A 22,715-nucleotide genomic window follows, 5' to 3' on the forward strand; every position below is an offset into this window, starting at 1 on the left:
TCTATAATTTTTTTTTAATATAAACATATGGTCTTTCATACTAAGCCTCTTTATCTCATATGTTTTCCATATTTTGGTACTAAAGGAAACCTGGCTTTCTCTAGAAGTGTATTTTTCTACTCCCCAGAGTAGGATGTTCCTTCTCTCATCATTACTGAGCCAGGAAGAGGAGTCAGCTTTCTCCTTACCATTTATTTCCACTTATAGACACTCTATCTGCTTCTGTTATTCTTCAGCTTTCCTCCTTTTACTTTTACTTCATCTATATCTATATCTCTCTCTGTATTTATTCATATATATATATATATATTTGTCTACATCTTTGTTGTAATATGGCTTCAAGGTCATTCTCCCCCCTCCCCCCAAGGCATTCAAGGATTCAAGAAATCCAAAGATTCCTCTTCTCCTGTTGTCCCACCCTCAGATTTGGCAATTCTAGTACATATGTTAATGACCCTCAAAGAGCCCCTATTTTATCAATCTCCTCAAATCCCCAAAACTTTTCTTTATTCCGCCAAAGTTGTCATTGCTTAGAGTTTACCATAACTCATGACCATTCCAATTTCATGATGTCAAACACTGAAATTACTCCCTCTCATCATAATTTATTATCCTTTCCCTTTCCTTGAGCCTACTTTCTCCTAAATCTGGTCTTAGTCTTTATAGGCATTTTCAGTATTTCCATCCCTTTGGTATCTTAAACCATCACTCTTATTCTAGCCTCATTTTCTTTTCTTTCTCCTTAAATTTATATTTAATGGATTCAATTATTCAGCATCTTCCACACTCACATTTTAATATCTTAGCCTCTTATATAACAAAAACAACAAAAAAAATACCAATAATAGACTTTATATTGTGCTTCAAGATTTTAAAAATGCATTAAATGCTATATAATTTGATTCTCACAATAACCTAGAGAGGTAAGTGCTATTATAGTTCTCATTTCACAAATAAGGAAACTGAGACTGAGAGCAGTAAAATGGCCTGCCTACAGTCACACATCTAGTATGTATTGAATAGTTATTCCTGACTGCAAGTCCAGTACTCTATTGCATATACCTATTTTGATGCTACTCATGCCATGCCAGTCCTTAGACTCAGGTTACCGAAGACTCATCTTCTCTGTTTCTACTCTTGCACTGTTGAATGCCATTAGATAATACCATGCAACTATGCCAGTTGAAACTACTATAAATTCATATTATCTAATCTCAAGAAAGTCCTCATAACAACACACTAATATTTTGATTTTTCAATAATTCACTCTATTAATTACCAAAGTAATTAGCCCAATCTCTTTTTTTCCCTTTAGGCCTTTCATATCTAACCCCTCCCCACCCATCTAAATAGATAATCTTACTTTAAACTTTACTTAGAAAATTGAGACCATCTCTCATGATATCTCTCTACTCTTCTACTCCCTACCTCAAAGGCTCTATGAATGTTCTCTTATTTGCTGTCTTCTTTTTTTAAATTTTTAATTAATTCATTTTGAATTATCGCTTCCATAAGCTTTTGAGTTTTAAATTTTTCTCCCCCTCCTTTTCCCCCTCCCTTCCCCAAGATGGCATGCAATCTGATATAGGCTATACATATATATTCCTATTAAACATGTTTTCACATTAGTGATATTGCAGGTAAGAATTAGAAGCAGTGGAGGAACTACAAGAAAGAGGAAACAAAACTCATCCGAAGAAAAAAAAAAACTTTGCTATCTTCTTAGGAAAGAGAAGCTATTCCCCTTGTCACATGTAACTTCTCTACTTAGGTCCTTGATTCCATTCCACTTTGTTTCCTCCACACTATATTTGCAATTAATGTCCCAGCAATCTTTCTCTTTCTACTGATCTCTTCCCCAATTTCTATAAACATTACAGGGCCTCCTACAGGGAAGGTCCTACAGGGTCCTACAATCCTCTTAAATTTTATACTCAACCCTTTCACTGGAAACCTCTAGAAATAGTTGTATGCTACTGTTGTCTTTAACTCCTTAACACCCATCCATCCCCATTAGCATCTTGACATGGCTTCTAATTCCACAACTCTACTGAACTTTATTTGCAAGATGACTTACAATTTTTTTTAAGCCTCATCTCAATTTTTGTAATCCTTTTTATATTACTGGCCACCACCTCCTTCTAAATACTCTGTTCAAGATACATTCTACCTCTGAGATTGTCTGAGAAAACAAGTCTATTAAAAAAATAAATGGTTTCTCTTAAATGTGCATCTTTGGTTCTCTCTCAAAACAATGTATTAAGATAAAAAAGCAAAAAAATAGTCAACACTAGATATAGTCTGGTGTAGCAATGAGTAGACATGCCAAAGGTCACACATGAGGTAATGTTCAGGGGTATACATACATGCTCATGACCATATTAACTCCCTTCTCCCCATCACTTGTGACACTAATTCCATAGTTGGCATTTAACAACTCATCATCCTTTTGATTACTACCTAAGTCCAAGCAATTCTCTTTGACTTGATAGCTTTTCTTTTAATGTGGTAAAGCCTTGGTGTAATTAATGCTAAGTATGTGGGCATTTCCAAAAATGTGTCTCCTTCTCCATGAATCCTTCTGTGATCCTCTCTATACCTGGCTTACCTTTCCCCCCTTACACCTCACAGAACTATGTTTCGAATCTCCATAGTGTTCTTATATAATATTGCATGTTACAATTGTCCTTTTGTATCTTACACCTTTCTTATAATGTAAGCTTTAAATGAGCAGGGACTGTCTTTTCTAATTTTGTATCTACTCCAGCAATGATAACATAATGTGGTAGAAAGAATACAAAACTTAAAGTCAGTAGGTTTTTGGGCTGGATTACCACTTTTGGCACTTGTTACTTGTGTGACTATGGGCAAGTTACTTAAACTCTAGTAGATTTAGTTTTCTTATCTAATACCTAGGAGTTTTTAGTTGTATGAAATGAAAATTGAGTTACAGTTGTGTGTGCATCAATCTTTGAAGAAGCTCTTGAAGATCCCTTGGACTGTCCTGGAATAGTACCCAAAATATTGCATTTCTTTCTTATGAGTATCTCTAAATTTAAGTGAACAATACTCTGCACTCATATATGTTCTTTGAAAATTTAGCTTTTGAAATTTCTAGCATATAATTCCTTTGTGTTTTCCAATGACTGTGAATTTGTTACAATACAATAAGATATAAGTACTTAAATCTATTATGATATTAAGAATAACTTCAATGGTGATATGATATTGGAGATTATGAATTAATTTTCAATAAGCTGAGCTTTCTTTATAGGGAAAAAAACTGCTACAAATGATGTTGCTAATTCCTTATGTCAAATATATATCTAGCATATTTTGAGATTGGCAAATATTGTTTTTTAAGTTAAATTTACACTGTGATGAGTTTCTCAATCTGCATTATCCTGAATTTTCTAGCATTTAGCAATGATTTGTTCAGATCTCATTCACTGAATACACACGCAAACATGCATGAATGCACACACACATACAGATTTTACTAAATGGTAGGAATATTTAGAAATTATTAGGTCAGGTCCATTCATCATAATCAAAGACTATGACTAGTAGATTATACATTTCTTATGTGCGGTCACTTTAAAAAAAAAGTATCCTCAGTGTCTCATACCATATCATGCATGCAGTAGTTCCTTATTAAATGTTAGTTGAATTAGAAGTCTCCTAGTGGTTTACTAATGTATTTTAAAATTAAGCCTTAGCCTGTCATTTAAGATGCAAGTGTTATCTGCTCTTAGGGGGAAAGACACTCCCATTTCCCCTCAAAAAAAATCTGTTCATTACCATTCAATGTTTTATTTGGGTGCAAGTGGTGAATTAGAGTAGTAATATCTTGGTAGGAAAGTCCTGGGGATAGGGAGGTCCTAAAAACCCATCAGAAAGCATTTTGAAAATTGGAAGCTTTGTGTAAATGTGTAAACCCTACAATTTTCCATGGACCATTCTGAAAAGTACTATCTTTTTAAGTACATACTTACAACTCCTACTTATGTTAAACAGTACTGATTTCATGCAGGATTTTTTTTAGTAGATTGTAGACTGGGCTACACAGAAAACCTACAGATTGGACTTTGAGGAACGAGCCAGTACATTTGTTAATTGATTTCTCTTGGCTTTCACCCAGTGGTAGGTCCAGCAGAGATATAGATTGCTACTTTAAATTGAGACCTAAATGAAAAGAAAGAAATTGGAGGTGTGGATGGTATTAGGTTGTTCTGATCAATCTGTAGTGTTGGAGTGAAGGTGGGATTGAGGTGGTGAAGAATTTCAATATTTTTTCAAGTATTGGACTTCTTATCATCTTACTTGTAGAAATCAGGTAAACTTAGGGTACTAAATACATTTGTTTTTCTGATTTATGGAGTAATTGTGGCATCTCTCTAATGTCTGCTCTATAACCTTTTTAGTAGAAGCACCTATATTTACACAATGAAAATACAGTAACAGAGGTGGGAGGGGGAAGGAAATAGAGGCATAGATAGAGACAGTGATGAGGGAGAGGAGAGATGGAGATGAAGAGAGAAACAGAGATACTGAAAGAAAAGCAGAACAAGACAGAGATAGAGAGAGAAAGTAGTGAGGGTTAGCTTTCAGAAGTTCCCGTCACATGTTGAGATATGAAGATTTAAACCAAGTCCTTTATAATATTTGTTGCTATTCCAATGGTACAACTATATAACTAGGCAAGTTGTAGAAGCCTAGATTTTCATGTGGAAGGGACCTTACCAGTCATCTGATCCAACTCCCCCCATACCCCTTTCAGGCAGTTACCTTTTCTACAGTTTCTCTCACTGAGATTTCCTCACATATTTCATGATTTATAGGGCTTTTTTCAAGGTAGACAAGGTAGACCTTTTCTCATATAGACATAATAAGTTGAATGTTTGTCTCAAAGTTAGCCCTAATGAAAATATGTCAGAAACCATTCAAAGATGGTTGCTCTCTTTGTAGGAAATATATGTATTTATTTTCTTGTAACTGCCCTCATTAATAAATACTTCTATGTTCCCTATGGCCCTACAATACTGGTTTGAATATTACTTAGATTGGATAATTTACTAAAAATCATATTTTCTGTACATACATATTGTAATCGTGCTTCATATAAACTATCATCCTTTTCCTTGTTTCCTAGGGCCATTGCGGTTTCTTTCTCAAACGGAATCTGTCACAGCCTTCATGGGAGACACAGTATTATTAAAATGTGAGGTTGTAGGGGAGCCAATGCCAACAATACATTGGCAGAAGAATCAAGAAGACCTGGTTCTAAGTCCTGGTGATTCTCGGATAGTCATATTGCCTTCTGGAGCTTTACAGATTAGTAGACTTCAACCAGGAGACAATGGAATCTATAGATGCCTTGCCAGAAATCCAGCTAGCTCAAGAACTGGAAATGAAGCAGAAATTAGAATTTTATCAGGTACCATATTCTTTCTTCCTCAGGCATATCTGAATTTTATTTTCTGAAAGGTTTCTGACTCACCTTAGTTTAGTGCTGAATGTTAATATATAATTGTCAACACACCTATTTAGGTCCATTTTTTTTTTTGACAAGCCTACATTATATATTTTTGACCAGAGAATACCTAAAGAATTTTTCCATCTCTTGCAAATCAAGATTTCTAGAAGCACATGTGCATGTCTGTGTGTGTGTGTGTGTGTGTGTGAGAGAGAGAGAGAGAGAGAGAGAGAGACAGAGACAGAGACAGAGACAGAGACAGAGAGAGAGAGAGATTTGAGCATATCATCTATATTTAGAATTTTTTATTCATTTGGGAGTAGGGATAGGAGCCCTTGTCAAAAGACTTCACAGGAGCTGCATTTTCTCAGAATATAATAAAGCTAAAGCTAGGAGGGATCTTAGAGGTCATATAATCCAGCTCCCTCATTTTGTATATTTCAAAGCAGTTATAATTTATTTTATGATACTAAATGTGAATAGGGTTAAGTTAATATTTTCCTTAGCTAACTTCAGAAAAATCAGAACCAGAAAGGCAATATGCCAATAGAAGATAGAGATCTGGTTTCCAAGTCAGCAACACCTGAGTTCAAATCATCCTTCTGATGCATCCTAATTTTATTACCCTAAAAAAATCACTTCATCTTTTTGTGGCCCAGGTAACTATTTAAGACTTTAAATTGTTGATCAACATTGATAAAGTTTCCTCATTGGGAGTTTCTTTATATCATACTAATCCTCTTTTTCCCTCCTGTACTTGCAAGTAAAAAGATATATCCACTATTTTCCAAATATGTAGATATTGATATAAATAGATGGATAAAGTAAGTGAGTGAGTGAGCTATACATGCATACACACACACACACACACACACACACACACACATATATGGAGAAAGAGGGAGGGAGAGAGATCATACTTTCTTGCCTTTGTGTGTTTGTTCATTCTAGGAGTAAACTTCCCCAATGTCTTTACCAGCCAGTGGGCAATGAGGTAGCATAGTGCTTCACTCGGTAAAGTGTTGGACTTGAAGTCAGGAAAACCCGGGTTCAAATCCTGTCTCCAACACTTACTAGCTATACTACCATGTCAGGGCAAGTTTCTGGACTTCTTGGTGCCTCATATGAAAAATGAGGAGGTAGAAATCAATGGCCACCAAAGTCCCTTCTGACTATAAATCTGTGATCTTGTAATGCTGTGATCCATCATGAAAAGCTCAGCTCAGATGTCACATCTCATGTTTAGGGCCTTTACCAAATCTTCACAGTTAAGTAGACACATGTTTCTTTGAACTACCCCCCCAATTAGTTACCTCTACATTTGGTTCTATATGATACTTGTGTGTGTATATGTGTGTATGTATGTGTATATATTACTTAGGTATATATGTATGTATATATTATATATGTATGTATGTGTGTGTTTTACTTCCTCTACTAGATGGTAAATACCTTAATGACACTGGCAATGTTAGTCCCATCACTGATTCAACCTCAGTACCTAGTAGAGTTTCCTATAAAGAGTAAGTGCTCAATAAGTTATTGAATTAAATTCAATAACCAGACACAGAAATATAGAGATTGCCCCTCTATGTCAAAGTTATATTCCATCAAGGCTATTGTTCTTTTGCCAACAATATCCTCCAGAGGTAGTTAGAGAGAGTATGTCAACTTGAAAAACTTGGTTCAACTTCTCATAGTAATGATTTGTGTGTGTCATTTGTAAATGCGTCAGAAGATTTTTACAAATCCACTTATTACCACTTCTGGCAGTAATAAGCTTCATGAGTTTACTACCCAATCAGTTTTCTAAGACTTGATTAATTAGAATGAAAAGAATCACTTAATATAGAAGCTCAGCTTATCACTACCATGACTTAAAACCAATTTTGAGAAATGTGTGTGTATGTGTGTGTGTGTGTGTAGAGAGAGAGGATGTGTGTGTATGAATCTTGTTAAAATGTGAGAGTTGTAAAATGTATTGTCTAAAAATAGCTAATTCTCTATTTACAAATGAAAAATAATAACCTTCACACTTACTAAAGCATTGCTTTGCTGGTTACTTCATTCTATTGCTTTCATTTAAGGCATAATAATTTTTTCTGCCTATTTACAGCATTGAATGTTTGCCAGGCACTTTGTTTACAACAGTACAGAGCAGGCTGCAAAGAAGAGGGAGACAGTTTTGAAACGTACTTAAGACTTCACCCTTTTTTCAAAATGGTGTTACAAAGGTGTGCATAGATCAGGGTCTATAAGGTACATGTTGTTACTTGTATTTCTATAAGATGGGTCCAAGACCATGAGGTAACTGAGATCAATTTTTCATTTCTGACATCTGTGTTTACCATTTGTCTGTTTTAGAATGCAAATGAGTTGTTCTATTTTGTCAGCACCTAATTTCGGTACCTGGCTAAATTATAGAAGATTAATGACTAGGTGGTTTTCCAAAAGAATAGACATTTTTTTTCTTATTATTGGGATTATGTGCTTCTATTCAAAGCCAAGAAAAGTGGTAAATAATTTAATTTGTCTATTAATGTTTGAATTTGTCTAAAAATGTTTGAATATTTAAGAAGATTTAAATGTATCTAACACCCTAGGGGTCTTTAGAATAAGTGTAGTAAAAGATTACTTTTTTATAGAGAGAATTGATTTAATTGAAGAAATATTTTAAAATGCCTATTATGTACAGAGTGATGTTCTAGGTACAGGCAGGAAATACAAAGTTTAGATAATATGGAAGTCTTGGCACTCATGGAGATAATTACCAGTTAGAAGGATATGCCATATCAAGTATGAATAAGCAAAATTTTATATGATATTTGAGTGTGTGTAATGGGTAGAGGTTGTTACTGATTGGGAAGCATCAGAAAAAGCTCCCTGGATGAGGAAACCTTCAGATCAGAGCCTCACAACTGGTAAAAATCCAACAAAAGAGAAGTTGAAATAGTAGGCAAAGGAGAGGGTATTGGTGACACAAGTAACCATCTTACACAAGTTATAAAGTTTAGAGAATATTGGGTTCATCACATTGCCCAATCTGATCAGTGCTTAGAGTTCATACAAGGATGAGGTAAACATGAAAATATAGGGTGGAACCAGATTGTGGAGAATTTTGAATATTAAGCTAAGGAATTTGAATGATGCTTGGGCAATTAGGAGTCATTCAAGAGTTTTGTGTAATGGAGTGATATGACCATATCTATTTATAAAATAAATATGATAGTGGTATATAGAGGCAAATAAAGGAGAGAGTAGAGACTTGTGAGTAGGTGCTTGGAATAGACCAGGTAGATGACTATGACATAATAAGGTGGTAGCAATGGGTATAAAGAGCAAGGACTGGGTGGGAAAGATATTTCCAACATAGAATCCACAAGTTAACTAACTGTATCTGAGAAGTGAGAGAGAGGGAATAGTCAAACAATATAAAACCTTTAAACATGGAAATGGGGGTGAGGTAGGGGTATGATGGCACTAAAAGATATAGTGAAATCAGAAGAAAGACTAGGTTTTTCAAAAATTGAACTTTTGACAAGTTGTTTGATGTACTGACTGGTGATATATTATAAAGATGTACTATAGTTGGTTGGAAATATTGCCGTGGAGTTCGGGATTGATGTAAGGGCTAGAGAAACAGATTTATTTCTTATTATTTGCATATTACTAGCATAAAAGTAATACAGAAAATATGTGATTGAATAAGTTTACCTAGGAAGGGAATATAGGAAGAGAAGAAAAAAAGGCAAAGTATAAAACCCTTTAAGGGGTAAAAAAAGGATGGTGAGACAATGATAGAGAAAAAGAACCATGGTGGCAAGGTAGAAGGAAAATATTAAGAGTACAGAATTTCAGACTAATTAATTAATGGCCAATATCTTTAATGGAATTATTTTCATGTAAACTTCTATTTATGATACATAAATGGTTTAACTTTTTATATAGTTCATTTCATGGGATATGTATTATGACAATGGACAAAGGACTATACCTTTATTTAGGAATAATAAAATTCAGGTGCCAAGCAGTAGATTGGGTTGTTGAATTATCAATCTGATTTGAGTACCTGCTTGCTTAAAATAATAAAATAATATTCACTCAAAATTCTATTTCAGGTTTCTTAATAGCAAAATTGAATTGATTTAATCATTTGGTGAGCCAATCTATTGCTCTACCTGCAATCCACTAAATTTGAGTCTTATTGGCTTTGGCCTTACTGTTTTTTTAATTGGTTTATTATATTATTGTAAATCATTTTACATAACATTTTACTGAAATGATTCTAGGTTGATATATTCCTTAATAAAATTATATTGTCTGTCTTGCCTTTATTATCTCTAGCTCTTTATATTTTTTCTCTCTCTTACTCTGATGTAGATACACATATTTATTGATTAAATGATTTAGTTTTGGGATTTGTCTAGGGAAACAAAGAGATTAAATAATTTGCCCAGAGCCAAAAAGGCATTATGTGTCAGAGATAGGACTAGAACCTTCTTCTTTCTGACTCCAAGGTTGGCTTCTATTTACTGTACTGTACACTGCCCCACCCACCCAACTATTTCTCTATTTCTCTGTCTCTGTCTCTTTCTCCATATACCCTTCCCACTGGAAACTTATAGATACAGATGTATATACACATTCATTTCTATGTGTATATTTATTATAAACATATCTATATTTATAAGTACTTGAATTAGTTAGAATAAAAGAAACCATCTTTGAAGGCAAAAAGAGATCGAGATTTTCATTTTTTGAGGAAGGAAACTCAATGATGGTATCATAGATCTCATATCTCTTCTTTGGGGTCGAATGTTGTCATTATAATTATATAGCATTCAATTCTAATTGTTTTTTTTTATTCTTTGTATTTACATTGGTGCAGTATACACACATATACATACATACACATATACATATATACACAACATATATATATATACACATGCATACGTGCATTACATATATATGTATATGAGAGAGAATTTTCTGATCCTGCTTGTGTTCCCATGTGTTCCTATGATTCTCTCTATTCTTAACAGTCTTTTTTTTTTTTACAATACAATAATATTCCAATACATTAATGAACCCCACCAGTGGGTATCTATTTTGCTTCTATTTCTTTACTGCTGTAAAAGGTTCTGCTATAAATATTTTATAATATGATATTTATTTTTATTATTAACCTCTTTGGGTATATGCCTAGCAGTGGTATCTCTGGGTCAAAAGGTATGAACATCTCAGTTGCTTTTTTTTTAGCATAGTTGCACATATTTAAAAAAAATATTACATATACTACCTCTCAGTTATAGACGTTTCTTTTGACAGGACTGGTTAAATTCTTTAAAGGCTTATCGGTTCATTAACTTCATCTGTTTTCTATTTACTCCTTCCTTGAAAGCTTATACTTAGCTTACTTCCTCACCATCCCATCAAAACTGTTTTGTCAGAAATATGATATCATACAAACAACACTGTACATGTGTGTGCACATGCACAATACACACGCTTCTCTTTAAGGATTCTCTAGGCAATGGGAGAAAATCTCCTACCTTATGTGTTTTTACTCATTGTGTCAAGAAACAAATGTCCCCTTTGCTCTCAGTCCCCTACCACAAAAGAATTCCTGGGATTATGCGTGGTCATTTATGCACTTGGCCTGAGGGAGGTATGGTAGGCTTCTCATGTTTATGTGGACCAAAGACCAGCTGTTCTTCCTTGCAATGTAAATCTTCATTAGCTTCACTCCACCAAACTTGACCTAATTTTTAACTTGAGTAAAAGAATCAGACAGAATAGCCTTGGAAGTTTTGAAACAATGACTATGATGAGGCACCAGTTGCAAATCTGATATACCTGCTATCTAGGGCTACATTCGGTACTGATTCACAACTGGGGATCTGAAAAGAGACTTAATCATATGAGAACAGGGTGTCAAGATGTTCAGTGATTCAATATTAACCACGTAGGAAACAATAGCTAATGATAAAAGCTAGCATTGATATAATCATTTAAAGTGTGCAAAGCATTTTACAAATATTGTCTCATGTGATTCGCACAACAACCATGAGCGATGAATATTATTGTTATCCCAATTTTATACAAGTTAAAACTGAAGCACTCAGAGGTTAAGTGACTTGCTTAGGGTCACATGGCTAATAAAAGTAACAAAAGCCAAATTTCACCTCAGATCTTACTGACACCAGGTCTAGTATTCCACCCAATGCACCCTCTAGCTGCCTCCAGGTATGAGGGACTCCATAAATAAGACCTGGAATTTATATTATCATCATGAATTCTATAAAATCCTATTTACATATATATATATGTAAATTAAGAATCTTTTTAGATATCCTAAATGAACTTTGATGCCTCAAAATAGCAACATTTGGTTTCAAGAATTTTATTATCAGAAGGAACAAAAATAGCCTATAAATGAACTATATTTTTCTCAAAACTCATGACAGAATAAAACTGATAGACAAAAAATTTGCTTCTGAGACAGAAGAACTATAGTCATATGCTGAAAATAAGAATAGCTAAACAGTTTGTTCTTATATGTGTATACACATGCATGCATACATGTATAATAGATATGATTTATTATATACATATATGCATATATACATGTATGTATATACGTATCCATACCTATGTATATGATAAATTTTATATAGTATACATAAATAGGTTTATATACATACATACATATATACATATGTATGTATGTGTGTGTATTATATATATATATATACATACCTATACACACACACACATATATATATATATATATATATATACATAAAACTATTGTGTATATAGACATATATCCCAAAAATACCTCTCTCTTTCTCTCTCTCCATGTAGGGGGAAAGGGAATAATCACAGATGTAGAAATAGTCTAAGTGACAGCATGTCACTTTTCATATTACCTTGCTGTAAATGAGGAAGTAAATAATCATAGAATGATGACTAATCACTACAAAGAAACTATTCCTGTCTCTTTGTCTGCTTAAAGCTACTTGGCATAGGGCAAGTTTGGAGGATTCCCCCCCTCTCCTCCACCCTCACTCCTTTATTAAATATAAATGTTTGGGATCATGCTGGATGAGATCGGTTTTCTGATGAAAGCATTGATGTAGAGGAAGGTGCATCCTGGTGTTTCACTCTCAGATCATTGGTGAAAATGCCCATTGGCACCTACAGACACATGGTAATTGCTAAATTTTATAAGACAGGCCTGGATAGGGAATGAGGAGAGAGAGCCAGCAGGTGAATGGTAGGCTAACTTGCATGCAGACAGAGGAAACCAGCTCTGTGAAGTTAAATTAATTTGTGACTCTAATGCCTGGGAATAAATCAAAGAGAATGCTCTACAGTAGCCTGCAGTGGCCTTTCCTTTCTAATTGAAAACTTGTTTGATATCCCATTGTGGCATGACTTTAATAACAAAAACTGAGGAGCACACAATGTTGGAAAACAATTTTTCCACTCAGGGAAACCACAAAAATGTAAGGGACTGCTTGTTACTACTGAAAAGTCCTGTTATTTGAAGAATGCTGCAAGTTTAGAGGAGGAAACTGTATGTTTTTCCTCTTTCAAAGTCAGATGCTGCTTGAACCTATGCTTCATGCTTTCCATACCCAAGCCTCCAATACAGTAGCATACATTAACATTGTGGGCCTTTGAATTTGTACTCAAATGTGCTACTCAAGAAGTGCTCTTTTCCTGTTTCCATATTGGTGGGGGAGCTAGGGAGAGAGAAAAAAGTGGAAAGCCATGTCTATTTGAGACACTTTGAAGACTACTGGATTGCTAAACAGATGAGGGTCTTATCAACAATTAGGGAATCTGTAAGGCTATTCAATTTAAGAAAATGGTCTAAACCAGGGCTGGGGAACCCACAGCCTAAGGCCACATGCGGCCCCCAAAATCTTCAATTAGTTCTGGGAAATTTGTATTCAGTCAAAGGGCCACACTTGAGGACCTAAAGGACCACATGTGGCTACGAAGTCACAGGTTCCCTATCCCTGGTCTCAATAGTGGAAATAAAAAGAGAAAGAATCTCCTGCTTATCCCCTAAGCAGCTTACATTCTACTGGGGTGGGGGTTAACTCTTTTTGTGTCATAGACCATTTTGGAAGCCTAGTAGAGCCTAATACAATTGTGGTTTATTGCCTACATTCAGAATTGAATGAGATAGTAATAGCGGTAAGAGTTTAGTAAAGATAAAAATATGTTGTTTCCATTCAACTTCATAGACTTTTTGAAATCTATCCATGGACCTCTAAGGTATCCATGCATCCCAAATTTAAATAAATAAATAAACCTGCACAACAAGAATATAACAGGTCCACAGATAAGTTAATACAAAGTGGCGTAGCATACAAAGTTATACAAAGCAGTTTCAAGAGGAGGATACCCTGACAACAAGAGGTATCTGAAAACATTTTATACAGAAAATAATACCTGATATACAACTTGAAGGATGCAAAGGAATTAGGGAAGAGGCACCAGAGGAGGGAAACATTCCAGACATGGAGATCTAATTGTGTAAAGGCACAAAGATGGAAGAAGTGGGAAGTTTGACGTAAACTACCATATTACTCTGAATTTTCTGTTCTTAGAAGACCATGAACAGTATAGAACATTAAATTTGTGTTCCTTTTGCAAAAATCACTTTTATTCAAAAGGACTCAAAATATATATATATATATTCAAAGTATTCAAAAGATTAAACCCTGGCAAAGGACTCTGAATTAATCTTCATGACACTCCAGTTATTCTCTCTTGTTTGTGCTGATTATTCTTTATCTCCTGACCCATTATTCTTGTGTGTGAACTTCCTGACTGGGCTAAGTCGGTGGCCAGGCTGGCCTATTCCAAGGAGAGAGTCACTGATTCATGCTTTGAATAGCATCATCACTTAATGACTAACTAGAGCATCATTTAGTACCTGAACATTATTGGTTGAAGAATCCTGAACTCTGCAAGCTTTAAAAGAACTTAAGTTCTCTGAGGCAGAAACTGCTTAATCTGTGTCATTATATCTCCTAATCCATAATAGGTGTTTAATAATTGTTCAGTGAATGAAAAATATATAAGTAAACAAACCATGTCCTTCACCTCCACGGGTAGATGCAGGCACACACATGTGTATGTATGTATGCATGCATCTAGGTATGTATTTATATACACATATAACATATATGTGCGTATGCATATGTGTTGAACGTATTTTACTTTAAATACAATATACGCACATGTCCACCTACCTCCCACCACATATATATGTATATACATGCATACATATACATACACATACTTGCATACATACATACATACATAATTTAATGACTTAAAACCTCATGTTAAAATATTCTCCAGGAGAAAAGAAACTGGTTTTCTTAGGTGTTGTGGAAAAATTGCTTTGGTGAGTCTCAGTTTCTGTGTCATTTTTAATTTATTATTTATTCATTTTTATAATTATTAATTAATTAATTATTAGCATTTGCCCCATCACAGTCTGTCAATAAAACCAAGCCAGGCTTGAATTTCCACTGGGGAAAAAAAGGTAACAACTTCTTCTATGGTAGTTCTATCCTTTAATGTACTCTGTATACTGAGAGATCAGTAACACATTAATGTGTGATTTCTCTATCTTTGTTCACATATAATTCAGGCACTCTGAAGAGGATTAGTTACACTGTCATGAGGTATGACACTAAGATCAGGTCAAGGAATCAGACTAGGTTTTCTTCCTAAACAGGAAAGCTAAATTGGGTTTTAGTATTTGGAATCTCAATCTCTCTTAACCAAATTTAGAAAGAGTGTGTACCTTGAGGTATCCCATTATATCAGATTCATATTAAAGAAATCCATTTGATATTTTTTTAACGTAAAACTGACACAATCAGAAAAGCCCACTTTTGCCACCAGCCCAATTATAAGTTGATGACCAAATTTGAATAGACTATTGTATTATAATCTTATCTGCTTTCAAATAGGCTACAAATCCATTGACTATGGGTGAACAGCTCATAATCTATAAATTCAATAACTCTGATCTGAATTTTGAGAACAGTAGAGGAGACAATGCCCATATTCCAACACTACCAAAGATTTCATTCTGCCATTAATAATCATTTAAAAAAAGTCTCCATAAAGCTCAATTAAGTCAATGAGAGTCATTTCCTTGGAATTTCAGAATCTGTATCCTCCTAGAGATCTTTCATGTATACTATGTGTGAAACTTTCAAAGGAAGACCTTTTATTTGCTCTTAAACATTTGTCCAGAGATGCTGTCATTATTGTTTCTTTATTTCCTCATTTTTCTTGCACCTTCTTCTACCTCATATTTAATCTTATTTTAAAAAGCTCTTTTTTAAAGCAAAAAACAAAGTAGTTAGAAAGATTAGTTATACCTTAGCAAGTGGCAAAAAGTGGCCCTTGGCATTCCAAATAAGAAGACTGCAGGGAAGTTTTTGTTTACACTTTTCCATTTCTGTGAAAAGCAGCAGGTTATCTCCCACCATTTGTGAAAGGATTTTTCAATACCTTTCTCAGTCCTATTTTGTTTCCCCCTTCTCAGATTTTAGAATCCATAGATTTTTGCACAACATTTGGGAAATGAGACCAGCAGTCTCTCATAAATTTTGTTGTATGAGGTGTAGATCTCAGCATGGGCTTACCATATTTATTTCCATCTAGGAAAAAACAAAAACAAAAAAGTAACTGACATAGTCATGGCTGTCCCTGAGGTGAAGTGTCCCTTTTAGGTGCCAGAAACAACTGTCAATTCCTATCACTCAGTTCTGTCACAGAAAGAGAGCATTGAAAGTGGTTTGTTTATTTAAGTGACAAACCCCCAACTACTTCCAAGAGGACAGAAGTAGCCTTGCCTATTATCCTTCTTCCTAGGACTAGTCATCAAATCTTAAATGTAACTTAAATCATTCTATTGAAAAACAGCTGGTCAAGGTAAGGAGATTCTGGCCTGATGGCCCCTGTCCAAAAGATAAGCATGAAGAAGGATAAAATTTAATCAAAATCTACATCTAATTCTAAGATTTTCAGAAACATTTACCTTCAAATTATTCCTACTTATTTCAGAGAAATCTTCTTAAAGATTATTGAGGTATTCCTTAGCCCAGAGATCCTAAAATCCTCCTGGAGGGGTGTGACTGGAGGTCAATAAATCAAGAGGCAAGGCTGAAAGATAGAGTTTAATAAGCATCATCTAATATGTACCTGCCAGGTGGCTAGTAACTTTCCAAAACAGAGTGAGATACACACTTACAGGGGATTACATAGATTTCAGGCAGAATGCAAAAGGAGCCTCTCAGTTGAGGCTGCTTAGTCACTTTCCTTTTGGGGACAGTCAAATAATAGGTGCAGCATGTCCCTATTTGATGATTTGGGATGAGAATGTCTTATCTTTGGGGAAAACTTGGTGTCACCCAAGATGAAGTTTGTTCTGGTGGGAGTGTGTCCCTGTAGTTAATCTCATGAGACTATTTTGGAGGGACAAGAGGTCTCTAATTAATCTTATTAAAATACATGGATGGGACCAGAAGTGAGATGGAATCAGACTAAGAGTTTGGCTTTATTTATACAACCCTGAAGGCTATATTTTGCGGGGCTAGACAAAGGGGTTAAGAGACTTGCCCAGAGTCACACAGCTAGTAAGCTTCAAGTGTCTGAGGTCACATTTGAATTCAGATCCTCCTGACTCCAGTGCTGTACCCACTGTGCCAATGAGCTGCCCCTGAAGGCTACGTTTCTTAAGGCTACTATTTCTGGGGAGATGGATATTTCTTCCACAAGATGAATGCAAAATACATTCTGATCTTTTGTACCTAACTTTTGAAAAAAAATCCTCAGCAATATTACTTTAGTAATGAAAGACACATATTAAAAATCCTTCTATTATTGTCATTTTGTACTTAGCTTATTATTTTTTGCACCAATTGGAAGCAGATGAGGAAAGACAGAAAATGTCAAATTTCTTTTACAAGATATACTTTAGAATAATGTCACTAATCTCACTGATAACTTTATCATCTGATCTGCAGTGGTCTTTAATTAGTCTCTGTCCATAGCTTATCAACCATTTCCTGAACATTTACTAGCATCAGTTCTTGTAAAAGAATTTGTATTTTAGTTTCCTGAAAACCCTGACTCAGCAGGGTAAGATGGTAGAAAAGCTAACCATCATATATTGCATTAACAGAGGCACAGTGTCCAGAATAAAAAGAGGTGAAAAGACTGATTTACTCTATCTGGATTTGATATCATCTATAGTATTGTCTTCAGTCTTGGAGAGCTATTTTTATTAAGGGTTCTAATAAGCTTGGAAATGTCCAATGGGAAAGAATAAGAATGACAAAGGAATGCAAGTCCTTACAATGTGAGGATCATTTGAAGGGACTGAGCATGTTTAGCCTGAAAAGATGAAGACACAGAAAGAAATGTTAACTGTCTTGAAGTTTTTTTTTAAGGGGCCCTAGGTAGAAGAGGGGTTGTTTAACACGGCCCCAGAAGGTCAACTTAACAATGGTTGCAAATAGCAAAGAGGCAGGTTCCTGCTCTGTAAGAAAAAAAAAATTTAAAAATGGGTTGCCTTAAGAGATAATGACCTCACCATCACTGGAGTTTTCCACGTGGAGGTTGGATGCACTAATTGTTAATGCATACATACATATATACACACATACATACATATGTGTATATATGTATGTGTGTGTGTATGTATATACATATCTGAAAAGCATTCCTGTCCAGGTACTGGTTAGACTAAAAGACCTCTGAGGACCTTTTTAACTCCAAGATTCTATGATTCTATATTATCAAATACAGCATTCCTGTCCCATGGTAGACTCATAATGTAAAACAAGTTTTAACTTTAGCCTCCTTGAACATCCACTTCTCTCCTCTGCAATGTTTCCTTTCCTATATTTGGCCATCTTATCCTCCATTCTGACTTCCCAGGATTCTTACCTATAGTACATCACTTAGGCACACTGTCCCTGGGCAGTGGTCCATACTTTGAGGCCATTCATTTCCTTTCTCCACCATCAAAAATTATATGTTCTCTGTCTTATTGTATCAATGACCTCCTTTCTTTCTAAATCATTATCTGTGATACATACTAATGCAAATTAATGTGTTATGTTCATGCAGTATGTGCAGCATGAATGTGTTTTTGTACATAAAATGGCATTGCTATTGGGCTTTGAAGATATACTCTCTGTCATATACCATGCTGTCAAAATATGTTGAAATGAGAGCCTTAAGAAACTGGAAATGTAGAAGATGGAAAAATCTATTAGGTTCTTACTTCAAATTTGGTGTTTGATAATTTCCTTCCACTTAATCTCATTGCTTTCCATCCATATATCTTTCAAGGATGAAATCCTTCAGATATATCATTTATCTTTGCAGTGTCTCCCACCACAATGATGACCCTGTCCTTTCCTTTCATAGATCCAGGTTTACACAGACAACAGTTTTTCCTGCAGAGACCTTCCAATGTGGTAGCTATCGAAGGAAAAGATGCCATTCTAGAGTGTTGTGTTTCTGGGTATCCTCCACCAAGTTTTACCTGGATTCGAGGAGAGGAAGTGATCCAAGTCAGGTAATTTAGATTTAGGAATTTTGTTTACTATTTGCTTTTGTTCCAATTTCTAAAACCATAAAGCAAGAATGCAGAAACCTCGGGATTGCATAAAAATTCAATTCTACTTAGAATATAGTAGATCTGGTTCCCACCTTATGACATGAATTGGATACCATGTCTGAAATATTTGTTGATCATTGTATCGACATGATAATAGGTGATACACAATCCCTTCAATTTCACCAAGAAGCTAAAATTGATTTGCACAACAAAGATAAATGGAGTAGAATCTGTTTTCATGGTGACCTGACCTTGAAAACATAAATATGTCCCACTATACATTGTCCAGTTATAGTTCTAGATATGTTCAAGCAATTTGGGACACAGCTAGGTATGCTTTGTTCCATTTCATTTCTTTGGCAGTTGCATATAGTCATCCAAAGGGAATAATTCACCCTGAATGCATTTTTGTTCAATAACACAGATGACTAAAATAAGATGAATGATGCAAGGCTTGTTCCAACATTTTAAGATTGGGGCTTCAATTTTTACACTATTTCACTCAGTCCAATTTAAGACTGGGATTAGTTTGCTAGGTGTTGAAAGGTATTGGTTGACTCACTAAGTTCCTCTGTTTCCCATGTTACAGGTCCAGAAAGTATTCTTTATTAGGTGGCAGCAACTTACTTATTTCCAATGTGACAGATGATGATACCGGGATATACACTTGTGTTGTCACCTACAAAAATGAGAATATCAGTGCCTCAGCAGAGCTCACAGTATTGGGTGAGTGAAACACACTAAATGCATTCAGAATATAGCCTTCAAAATGCAATATCACATACCTCCCACTTAAAACACTTTGTACAAAACTGCTTTCTCTATTTATGAGTGTGAAATTACTAAGTTCCAATGTACCATATGTATCCTTGCCCTCATTTAATTATCTACATCAAGGTTAAATGATGCATCTGATTTTTGCTTAGGAGATAGAGGTCCAAACAACTCTTTTTTTTAAGTCTAAGCATCCTTACTAAACAACTAAGCCATCTTTCATCAAGCTGTCTGTTCATCAGATTCACTGGGAGTGAGGCTAGGGGAACCTGTCACAGGTGCTAGAATATTGTTTGTTCCTCAGAAAAAAAAAGAACAAATTGTCAAAAGAAAAATTTCACATTCTTAGGCAAGGAGACTACATCTCCTTACCCAAGTTTATCAAATTAAATCATGGTGGTTTTGTGGGACTGCCTATAAACTTATTTTTGCTTGCCAAGAAGGAAAAACTTGTAATGTTTTCCTGAAGGCAGAGCACCAATTAGAAATAGAAATAAAGGTCCTTTTTTGTTCTTCAACAAAAGGTTAATTTTAAGGGTCTTTAAGGGAATCATGAATACCATAGCAGTGTTATCAGTAAGGAAAGACAGGTCATCTGTGTAGCCAATAATGTGTTACATATATGAGGATAACAATGACATACCTCTATAATTTCTAATTTAAAGACCTATAGCATGAGTTGATGCTTTTAGTAGCTCAATGATGGATTATATAATCTGGTAAAGATTCCTTAAAATATGAATTTCCTTTGTGTCTTCCTGTCAAGAAAAACTCTGACTTTAATCCTCTGATTTTATTATCTAAAAGATAAACATCTTTTTGCTTTCTGGAAAGCAGAACAGAATATTGGGTTATTTAGAATGGAATCATTAATAGTTAATAATGGCTAGAACTGTTGAGAGTGAATGAATCAGCAGCTGTAGCAGCTGCTTCCAAAACTTTCAGTGCACATATGGTAAGTGGGTCAAATAACTGGTCAGAAGGAGATTACTGGGGTCTCTTTGCTAGCATGGAGGGCAAGATTCTGTTGCTTTGCCCATACTCAAATTGAGGCAGCAGTCCTAAGTGGCAGTCCCAAGGCAAGGAGCAGCATTAGCATATCAGAGCTTGTGGCTATATTGGAACAGGGACCTTCGTCACAGTTCCTGGGTGAATAAAGAGTGTTAGTGGTCTCTCACAGACCAGAGCACAGGCCAGGAAAGTAGTATGTACACATCTCCTTAGAACATACCAGCTTGGAAAAACTGAAAGCTTACAGGTCTCTAGAAATATCTCTGAAAACAGCTGAACAAAACTTCTGAAGCTTGAGACAATGTGCCCTCCAGCTTGAAAGCAGAGTCCCACTGTAGAAAAGAGTTAAAAGTCAAGAAATAGGCTGGGAAAAATGATAAAACAGAAAAAAAAAGAATTCTCATCATAGAAAGTTACTATTGTGACAAGGAAGGTCAAAGCACACACTCAGAAGACAGCAAACTCAAAATTCCTACTTCCAAAACCTCTGAGAAAAAATATGAATTGGTCTTAGGCCATTGAAAAACTCAAAAGAGATTTTAAAAATCAAGAGATGTAGAAGATAAATTAGAAAAAGAAATGAGAGTGATGCAAGAAAAATCATGAAAAAAAAAGTATTAACAGCTTGGTAAAGGAAGTACAAAAAAAAATTACTGAAGAAAATAACAACTTAAAAAATGGAATAGACCAAATAGTAAAAGAGGTACAAAAATCCAATGATGAGAAGAATGCCTTGAAAAGTAGAATTGGCCAAATGTAAAACGATATACAAAAATTCACTGAAGACAACTCCTTAAAATACAGAATTGGCCAAATGGAAAAGGAAGTACAAAACCTCATTGAAGAAAATAATTCCTTAAAAATTAGAGTTGAGCAAGTGGAAAGAAACAGTAAAACAAAACCAAAAGAATGAAAAAATAGAAGACAAAGAGAAGTAACTTATTAGAAAAATGACTGACCAAGAAAACAGATCTATAAGAGAGAATTAAATGTATATATATATATATGCATATATATGTGTACTTATATATAGAGAACTTCCTGACAGCCATGATAAAAAAAACCTGAACATCACCTTTCAAGAAATCATCAAGAAAAATTGGTTTAATATTCTAGAATCAGAGTGTAAAATAGAAATAGGAAGAATCCATTGATCAACTCCTAAAAGAGATCCCCAAAGGAAAACCCCTAGGAATATTATAGCCAAATTCCAGAGTTCCCAGGTCAAGGAGAAATATTGCAAGCAGCCAGAAAGAAACAATTCAAGTATTGTGGAAACACAATAAGGAAAGCAGAAGATTTAGCAGCTTCCATATTAAAAGACCAGAGGGCTTTGAATGCGATATTCCAGAGGGCAAAGGAAATAGCATTACAACAAAGAATCACCTACCCAGCAAAACTGAGTACAGTCCTTCAAGGGAAAAAAATGTACATTCAGTGAAATAGAGGACTTTCAAGTATTATTGATGAAAAAATCAGAGCTGATTAGAAAATTAGACTTTCAAATACAAGACTCAAGAGAAGCATGAAAAGGTAAAGATGAAAGAGAAATCTTAAAGGACTTATTAAAGTTGAACTGTTTACATTCCTACATGGAAAGATGATATTTATAACTCATGAGACCTTTGTCAGTATTAGGATAGATGGAGGGAAAACTATATATGTAGATAGATAGTGGATAGATAGATTGATAGATAGATAGATAGATGGCACAAGGTAAGTTGAAAATGAAGGGGTGATATCTAAAAATAAAATTAAGGAGTAAGAGAGGAC

The 22,715-nt window shown here is 34.8% G+C and overlaps 1 protein-coding gene across 1 annotated transcript in view; it reads left to right on the top strand.

The window, feature by feature from the left end:
* Window positions 1–22,715, top strand: part of DCC (DCC netrin 1 receptor) — a gene marked incomplete at its 5' end in the record, with an annotated part of 954,021 nt that overhangs the window by 179,235 nt on the left and 752,071 nt on the right. Inside the window, 3 exons of the mRNA XM_027869065.1 lie at window positions 5,153–5,437; window positions 18,965–19,115; window positions 19,747–19,883. Coding sequence (XP_027724866.1) covers window positions 5,153–5,437; window positions 18,965–19,115; window positions 19,747–19,883 — 573 coding nt within the window. The remainder of the gene's footprint in view (window positions 1–5,152; window positions 5,438–18,964; window positions 19,116–19,746; window positions 19,884–22,715) is intronic.

The sequence above is a fragment of the Vombatus ursinus genome, unplaced genomic scaffold, assembly GCF_900497805.2.
Source record: "Vombatus ursinus unplaced genomic scaffold, bare-nosed wombat genome assembly UNPS02014791.1, whole genome shotgun sequence".
Lineage (NCBI taxonomy): Eukaryota > Metazoa > Chordata > Mammalia > Diprotodontia > Vombatidae > Vombatus > Vombatus ursinus.